At 34.4% G+C, this 9,699-nt stretch overlaps 1 protein-coding gene and 2 long non-coding RNA genes across 3 annotated transcripts; 1 reads left to right on the forward strand and 2 right to left on the reverse strand.

The window, feature by feature from the left end:
- The first annotated feature begins 601 nt into the window (after window positions 1-601).
- LOC111902449 (putative receptor-like protein kinase At5g39000) lies at window positions 602-1,191 on the forward strand. The gene is made up of 2 exons (XM_023898276.1): window positions 602-1,138; window positions 1,186-1,191. Exons 1-2 carry the CDS (start codon window positions 602-604, stop codon window positions 1,189-1,191), a joined length of 543 nt encoding a protein of 180 aa, XP_023754044.1.
- A 726-nt stretch (window positions 1,192-1,917) lies between these two features.
- On the reverse strand, window positions 1,918-4,045 carry LOC122197154 (uncharacterized). Its single transcript, XR_006189895.2, has 6 exons — window positions 3,574-4,045; window positions 3,304-3,438; window positions 3,130-3,225; window positions 2,871-3,029; window positions 2,510-2,677; window positions 1,918-2,414 (listed from the first exon to the last, which is right to left on the reverse strand). It is a non-coding gene; the product is annotated as an uncharacterized LOC122197154 (long non-coding RNA).
- Window positions 4,046-6,021: 1,976 nt separating this feature from the next.
- On the reverse strand, window positions 6,022-7,513 carry LOC122197155 (uncharacterized). The gene is made up of 3 exons (XR_006189897.2): window positions 6,891-7,513; window positions 6,415-6,788; window positions 6,022-6,078 (listed from the first exon to the last, which is right to left on the reverse strand). It is a non-coding gene; the product is annotated as an uncharacterized LOC122197155 (long non-coding RNA).
- Window positions 7,514-9,699: the final 2,186 nt, after the last annotated feature.

The following is a 9,699-nucleotide window of genomic DNA, read 5'->3' on the forward strand; positions in this document are numbered from 1 at the left end:
ACGTACAGGATTAAAATCAAATGAGAACTTAAAAACCTTAATAAATTAAGATCTTTTCTACTACACAATATATTTAAAAAAAATAAAATAAAAAATTACACCAAATTTTTTGTATTTTGATTTAATTTGGAAAGCATCAAGTCTAAACACATTGAAATACTAAAGAGACCATATATTGTGTTTTGAATTGTTGAATATTAATTATTCTAGATTTTGTTTCAATGAAGCAGCCAAAGGACCTCAAAATACCATTTCAAGTCATAAAAGATTGTACCCAAGACTTTAATGAAAGGAATTTCATCGGAAAGGGTGATTACAGAAGGGTCTACAAGGGAATCGTTACCTGGGCGGATCATGTAAACCAAGTAGTTGCTATAAAACAGCTAGATGTCACCATATTTAAAGGTAACAAAGAGTTTCGCACAGAGGTTACAATGCTTTTAGAGTATCAACACAAAAACATTATAACACTTATAGGCTTTTGTGATGATAACAAGGAGATGATCCTTGTTTATGAATACGCAATCAGTGGAAGCCTTGACAGATATTTAAGTGCCAATACCATGTTGGTTGGACTACCATGGCACCTACTTCTTAAAATATGTATTGTGTTGCTTCTGCATTAGACTATCTTCATAACCAAGTGGCCGAAAAACATAGAATAATACATCGCGATGTGAAAAGCGCAAATATGTTATTGGATGAGAATTGGAATGCAAAACTTTCTAATTTTGGTTTGGCTACAATAGGTTTAGCAAATCAACAAAACACCTTTGTGATCACTAACCCTGCTGGAACGTATGGTTATACAGACCCACAATATGAAAGAACAGAGTTTTTAACAAAAGAGTCAGATGTTTATTCGTTTGGTGTGGTTTTGTTTAAAGTTTTGTGTGGAAGGCTGGCGTGTGTTTCCAATTACCATGATGAGCGACGGTTCCTACATCATTTGGCGCGAATCCGCTACAAAAATGGCGAGTTGGATAAGATTATTGCTCACAACATTAAGAAACACATCAAGACAAGCTCATTAAGCAATTTGTCATCTATTGCATATCAATGCTTGCATAAAACTCGGGAACAACGACCTACAATTTTTGAGATTGCTTTCCAACTTAAGGAAGCCTGGAAAATTCAAGTAAGTTTGAATATCCTTTTTATTTTTCCTTGATTTGAACTGTGTAGACTTGATGTTATAATATATACTATTGGATTTGGTTGGATGTTTGATGTTCTTATTTGTGTAACTGAGACGAATTCCTTCTATTTGTATATGCTGCAGATGAACCATGTATAAGCAACCAGATGAACATGCTATGTTAGGGAATACGGAGACATGGATGAATTAAATCTAAACTAAAACTTTGGTTTTCTCTAGTTATGTAGAGAAACAATGAGACAACACAACACCACAGGTTGGTCTTCTACATAGAGAAGAAAACACTGTAAGATAAACAAATTTTTTTTATTTGTATATTTAATACATCTTTTCGTGAAAGGCCTGTAATCTTTGTTCTACGAACTTTCATCTACTCCACAATCCTCAATATAGTGGTTAATTGATGCTTCCATACATGGTCGTTCTCCCCATAAACTTGTTTGGGACAACATGTGTGAAATTAGTCAGTAGAAGTTGAGTATTAGACTTTATATGGATATGATCTTTGACAAATGGTCGCATCATAACAATTCCAAATGAAAAAGAGTTAGCATTGTAGATAAAATTACTTCGTACATGAGCATCAACGCAGTGGATAATAAGAGATCATACAGTTCCTCTTGAACACAACAATTTGTATCTAGATAACAATTCATGAGAAGAAATCACAATAAAAAATAAAATTCATTGCATAAAATTTAATGTCATACAAATAATAGATGAAAGTACATTGCTATTTCTTCTGTTTATCGCTATACTATTCGATGAAATTTCAATGTGACATTAAAGTAATCTCCCCAACATAAGAGACAATTTGATTACATACAACTTGAAAAATGTGGGCATCCGACCTCAAAATTTTCTATTTTTGCAAAAATCTTGTTACGCACTCCCCATGTGCTAATAACCTACAATTTTCCATAAAACTTACAACATAAATGAGTATATGATAAGTTACATCTAATGGAATCACAAAAGAGAAACTTCTCCTCCTTATCTTTATCAGTGATAAGAAACATCTCATGATGGCTGTTTCATAATCTATGATTTTAGAATTGAAATCCTTTTTTTATAAAGCTCTTCTATAAGGGAAATATAGGTCTCCAACTATTTAGCTTCTGTTAATCCATCATTCGGATGGATCTCACCCTCACTTTCTTGATTCTTGAATTCCCCTTTTGCCCTTGCTGCAGCTTCATGTTCTTCAGTTGTTCTCAGTTCTGATAAAGGGCGACTAGCAGCTAATTACATAAAGCTGTCAAAAGTAAAAAAAAAAAAAAGTAGAATGAAAAGATGTGGCTTGACTAATTAAAGAAAGATTGTGTTGCAAAAACATATATCAATCATCACCTGTTGAAATACCGATCCAACTGCTGATTAGGAATCTCCAATATTCATGGGTAAATCATGGCAAGATTCGACCATTTCTATAGTTGATACTCATATTCAATGTATTTATCCAACAAAGAAAATGAAAGATAATCAGTTCCAACATAAGCTAGACCCCGTTCAAATAGCCTGAAAAGAACATCATAAATAAAATATTTAGATATATTAACCATAGATTATGGACTGCAGTAATAGCCCATATATGCCCCTTGTAATAAGTAGATTGGATCTAGAACCCACAACTTTACTAGAAAATCTCTACTCTGAGTTAGTTCCATTGTTAAAACATAAAAACACTTTTACTATTATAATAAAAACTTACTAGAAAATCTCTACTCTAAAGTCAGTGTACACAAGTAAATTCCAGTAGTCCTTTACAGTTCTCAGCAGGGGGACAAGAAGTGACCTCTCTGAGATCATGCTGTCTCAGAGTGGCATCCTCACTGGCACTCCAGACAACATTCGGGTTACCAGTTTCTACCTAAAACAGAAAATCCATGATGATAAGAAGATGATATTAGTAAATTTGTTAGGGGAAAACAATATATATATATATATATATATATATATATATATCTTACAGCTAATTTTTTAACTCTCCTGCTGTGGCATTGAAAATGAGCTGATAGGTTACTAACAGTATCTTCATGTGTGCGAGACATATTGAATAGTCGAACCTACAGGTGTGAGTTAAGATTTTCAGAAGACATGTGACTGAATGAAGCAATGAACAAAATGGGAGGAGGGAGGGTTACTTAAGTATCACCAGCTCCAGATGCTACCAACTCATCAGATGTTTTAGGAACAAACTTTGTGCAAAATATATTATTTCTATGACCACTGTCAATGGAATGCAAAAGCTTGCGACTTTCATAACTCCAAAGATTTACCTGAAACAGAATGGAACATCTCTAGTTTAAAAAAACTACATGTAAAAAAGAAGTATTGTTAGCTGCATTTTGCTTGGTTTTCAGGCATCATACAGGTAGCTAATACATATGAAGAAAAAAGGTAGGAAGATGTACATGAGCATCATCAGATCAAGATATCAATAGTGAGCCTTTTGAATTCCAAGCAATAGTATTTAGACATCCTTGATGCGCTTGAAAACAACACAGATCAACTCTTTATCAATGTTTGGTAAACAGAGACAAGTAAATGTATATCTAGAGTCTGCAACATAAAAAGGTTAGGGCGTATAGGTTTCTATCTCAATTTTTCTCATAATGATCAAAATACTTTTCATTTCTCTTCCTTTCTCCTGGATGGAGCAATACATACAGAAGGTAAGCGACACTAATGTGTTGATCAAAGTTATGATTCCAATAGAAAAACATCCCTTGCAAGATATATCAAGATTTAAGCACATAGTACACACCTCCAGTTCTCTTTCCAGAGAAAGCCTTCTAATGAATGATGAATGCATCTGTAGACTGTGATTTATATCCTGTAATATCACAAGATAGAATATCAGAATCTACAAAAAAATGCTACCAAGTAAATACAGAACCACAATATACACATGAAAACATTAATAAAACATGGAAGAACATGAAGATAGCCGATTGATGATCAAATAAACAGCTAGTAATATGAAAAATATGTAAGAATAAGATATATTTACCTATATGCATATATAAGCGAGTAAATAGAGTACAGGTATAAGATTACTTCAAAATTGTTGGTTAAAGTATTTGGTTTCATATAATGAACATTGAGATTGAAACTAACATTAAAGATTCTATCAATCAAAAAATTTGGATCTACAGAATCATTTTAAAAGAATGGGCATCAGAGCCAACTGGACCTCTTCTACCTCAATCAAGGTTAAGGAAGAAGAATATCATTATCTTAACATATGCCTTTGTGCAGGAGACTGAAAAGATTTAATCTCAAATGAGAAATGTGCCACTAGTTTTATTCCCCAAGTAATTTCTAGAATTTGCAATTCCCATAGTTTGATGAAAATGAGGGCTAGTCTCTAAAACTGATATTGTAAACCTAAATGTATATATGTAATGTTCCAAACATTATTACCATATATTGCATACATAATCCATTTGGGCAAACTAGAGTTGTAGATGTAAAAAAAAATTGCTTACCCTAAAACTAATAAAAAGGTGTGCAACTCAGGGGACTAAAACTGATAAAAAGTTGTGCAACTCAGGGGCCAAAATTGTATTTTACTGTAAAAATTCATTGAAAAAGTTAAAACAAGGGCAAAACAGTAATTTTAACAAGCTTAGCTCATTAATTTATTTAGCTGATTTTCAGAAACGCACGCCAAATTCGTAGCCTGAAGGGGTCTTTTCTTGAAGGTCTAAAAGATTCATTCGGAAGAGCAGCTTCAATATCCACAAAAATTATTTTAAGAAACTGAAGAATTTCATAAGCTTTCCCAGTTAATTTTGGTAAAGACAAGCAGTTATTTCCGATTATACCCCCATGAACTTCACATGGTTTTTTTCCAATTATACCCTCAGTCTCACACTGATGAGCTGGCTCGTTAGTTGAAAATGTGGAGTGGCATGAAAAATAATGGTGTCAAGTAGTTCCCACTAATTCCAAGCACTCACACCGGAATATTTCCCCAAATTTCTTTTCCAATTCTGCCCTTGCATTTGTGGAATGAACCGATTACCTAAACTGAAGTGCAACTTGACCCACAATGTGATCATCATTTAAATCACTTGATTTGTTCCTTTGCCATTTTTTAACGTTTTCTTTCAGTTGTTTCTATTTTGCATCATCATTTTCCAGCCATTCAAGTAGAGCCTCAATTTCACCATCTGATTCATAGCAAACCCATGCCCAAGAAGAGATTGTCACAATCACATTCTTCTTCACACTCACACCTGTCATAAAACAATAAAAAAATTATAAATAAAATTTAATTATGTTTCATTTTCTACCATTGACAGCTTCCTAACATGTAAATGGAGACAAGACTCAAACAGAGATAGGAGGCTTCATGGTACACCCTTTACCCTTCCTTATATTAGTTATGCTTAAATGCAAATAAATAAATAAATAAATAAATCCTGGATTTGCTACTTTATGAGAGAATTCATTCCCCAATGTTTCATCATTTAAATGTTCAGATCTAAGAATCTTGACAGCAACATGCTCACCAAGGTACTCTCCATTGAATCTTTCAACAAACAAAATAACTGATATTAAGATACCTGTAAGAATTAGGAATTCACCCCCTGTAGAAAAGAAGGTATAAAGAAGGTATACCTGTCAATCATGCTTCCTGGCTGAACAAGAAGGAGCGTTCTCTCTTCTACCGTCTTTAAAATTGTTTAAGTCAAATTCGCCCCCTATAGAAAAGAAGGTATGAAGAACATTAATAGTGTTGGATTTCCTCTTTGTAATGCTTCTCTACAGTATAACAAATAATATCTAACAAACTTTGTAAACATTAGACTTTAAATACTTTTTATGTAGACAAGTAAATGTACCTGTCAATCATGCTTCCTGGCTGAACAAAGCTAGATGCATCAGCAACATGTACCTATCAATCATGTCTACACATTACAGAGAACCAAGTTCAGATCACTAATGATACAAAAGTTAACTACCACAAGGGTAATATGGTCAGTTAGTTGAAGTGTTTGAAAGTGAATCAAAATGCACTTTTGGTTGTAATTTTTCTCTTAGGCATTTCATCATACAGTTGGCATGCCCTAATTTGAGAAAAACTTAAATAGAAGAGATAAATGGAGAAACTACCGACTTGTTCAATGGAAATTGGAATGAAAATAAACCCAGTTGATAAAATTGAATTTTGCTTTTTTTATTTGGTTTAATGAAAATAAACCCAGTAGATAAAATTGAATTTTGCATGAAAGGTAAAGGAGGACCTGAGAACTTGAGGTGTAATTTTGGAGGTATTAGACAACGAACATGGGGTAAATGGGTAGCTGAGATTCGAGAACCCAATAGAGGTAGTCGATTATGGCTTGGAACTTTCGGGTCAACAGTTGAAGCTTCCCTAGCTTATGATGAAGCTGCCCGAGTCATGTATGGTCCTTGTGCTCGTCTCAATCTGCCAAACTGTCGAACCATGAGCGAGTATTATTTTGAATCAATGGTGGTTCCTAATGGTGCTTCAAGTTGCGACCCCACTACAACGTGCAGCCATTCTGAAGACTGCAAAAATGGTCGGGTAGTCAAATGGTCAAAGATGATTGTGAATCGAATAGCAACGAATCTGGTAATCCGCCATTGATGACGACTGTTAAACAAGAAGTTGAAGATGATTAGGAAGATGACGACTGGTAATAGCAAGCCCTAATTTGAGAAAAACTGAAATAGAAGAGATAAATGGAGAAATTACCGACTTGCTCAACGGAAATTGGAATGAAAATAAACCCTTAGTTTACAAAATTAACCATAAAACTTCTTTTGATCTTCCATCTTGTGAGAAAGGGGAATTCGAACCTTTGTTTGTGGTGGTGTTGGTGGTCTGATGTAGATGGAGTGTTGGGGGCGGCAAGGATTGGATTTTTTGAGAAAGCATGTGAGAATGTCTTTGCGGTGGTGTTGGCGGTCTGAATCTTGAAGAGTTAATACTTAGGTGGCCTTCCATATCACAGTTCCTTGTTTCATCGATGCCTATACATCCGAACAGAACACACTACAAATATGGTGGTGTGAGTGATGGCTAGGGTTCTTGAGACAGAACAAAATATTTTTTGAGAAAGCGTGTGAGAATGTCTTTGAAGATATTGTGGAGAAAAGAATACGGAAAGAAGCAGGTCGAAGGAATAATGCAAGAACACTGTTGGTGAGTATTCTCAAGAACATCATAGATGAAGCAGGTGAAATCACAGCAGAGATGAAGCAGATGAATGGAAATCAGAAGCATTTTTTCTTGATTGATATGATGAAGTTGAGAGATGGAGATGAAACTATAACCTTGGATCTGTGATTGAGAAGTTGCACAACAATGAGAGGAGAATGAAAGATGCATCAAAACACTTAGGGAAAAGAGGGTAGCGGGCTTTTCTAATTTTTTTGGCTTTTTTTCCCGCTTGTAACTAAGGAACGCGCGTTCATAAAAATTATAAAGCGACACCTAAAGAGAACACGCATTTAAGATACAGCACCCTCCGTGTTTTTAATTTTTTTCTTAGGTCACTAATTTAAGGGCGCGCAATAATGCGTGACCTAAGTCCTTAAATTTTCTGAAGAGATGACACATTTTTAATGTCACTCTCGTTTGCGTAACATAGATTAATGAGTGTCGTGGTTTGCGCGTCGTAAAAGGCTGTTTTTCTAGTAGTGTAGGTACCTAAAATAAAAAATTTAGTATCAGTTATATATAAAATTAATTTAGGACCACCTTAAATATTTTAAATATTTGAGATGACTTGCCTTAATGTTTTTGTCATAAAAATCTATATAAAAAATCAAGATTTTTAAAGTCGACATTTTTTCTTTCAATAGCCAAATATCCCAAATCTCGATTTTACTTAAGATATAATACAATAAGAGATAACCAATAGAACTGAATATTAAAAACGTCGTTTCACTTCAAATGTGAACCACGTGGTTTTTGAATTCTAGATTCATCATTGCTGCCAGGCGGCACCTAGGCCGTTGTGGAGCCAGAATGGTAACCGATATAATTATATAATTAATCAAATAAATTAGTAACACAATAGCATTACAACCTTGCATTTGGAATATGTCTAGCCAATTCTATACTTGAGTGCATCATTTACCTCCTTTAGACAATCTTAGACTTCTGATTCTTATTGTATATTAATGTAGTTGAAGATGAAGATGCAGGGACTCAAAAGAATGAATATGCAAATAGGTATAAACATTTAAGCTATATTTCTAGTAAAATAATCATACTATTAATAAATACTAAATCTCCATTAACTATCCCACCTGATTAACAACGATTAACAATTACAACAAACAAGTTTTAACAAAAAAAATTAAAACAATTAAAAACCCCAAATTTAACTAATAAAAAGTAAGAACGTAAAACACGGAGCTCGTATGTGAAAGTTATGAATTTTTGATGTTTGAGGCACAAACTTCGAGGTCTGACCGAAGGTGTACGCCCAGCGTACAAGATTACTCCCACGTACTCGGAAGCTTGGTCTGGATTCGTCCACATCACCTCTTTCTTCAAACGAATGACACATATATTGCTTGTTTGACACGTCCGAAGCCCGGAATCCGAACATGTGCCACGTAGCTCCTACACACCGCGTATGAAGGTATGCCCTACGTACCGAGGTACGCCCAACGTACCGAAGTTACGCCCATCATAATCCAAGGCTTCCGGCCAGTTGTAAAATGAATGCGAGGCTACCCGATTTCTTAGGGAACCTCCCTAGCACCAGAAAAAAGTCCGAATCACCCGAAGTCCCCGAGAAAAGAGTCTTTTCAGTTTGAAACTCTGCCCGCGCAAAGCCCGGTTTTCAACAAAAACTCATGGTTTCATCAAGGAAAATCATATTTAGAAATGAAGTGCTGCCCGAATCACCACTTTAACAAGTACGTTCATACCTTACACTTTTCCAAACATTTTCTAGGTTTTAGGGGGGAATACTAGTAAAACGCATGATATATTGTGTTTAGAAATATAAATCGTTTATTACATTTTCTTACACTTTATAAACACTTTTCACAAAAAAAATACTAAATAAACATTATTACTAAACATATAAACTCTTAAAGTTGTTAAAATAGCTAGGTTTTCATCTCATATATAACATGCATATAAACTACAATAGGTATAGTTTATGGAAATTACAAACTATTTTGCTAAGCAAGAATAACGATATGAAAACAAACATGTATTTTATAATAGGTATAATTTACGGGGTCAGTTCACAATATTTAACATCATAAACATGTATACGGAAAAGTTACATTTTTATTTACTAAAAGGTTTTTCACTATATTACTCGTGAACTAGTTAAAGCAACAAATTTGTGAGACACGTCTTCGCATACTTACCTAAGTACCAACGGAAGCCCCAACTTATTAACCAAAGTCTCCTGGAGGGAGAGTGAGAGTTTGTGTATAAATCTATACAGGACTGACAATCCCGCGCCCTGACTATTAGCTACAGTTATTTTGGCGTGGCAAATGTCATTAACGATACTGATGTCTAAAAAACA

This window comes from Lactuca sativa, chromosome 3 (genome assembly GCF_002870075.4).
Source record: "Lactuca sativa cultivar Salinas chromosome 3, Lsat_Salinas_v11, whole genome shotgun sequence".
Taxonomy (NCBI): Eukaryota; Viridiplantae; Streptophyta; class Magnoliopsida; order Asterales; family Asteraceae; genus Lactuca; species Lactuca sativa.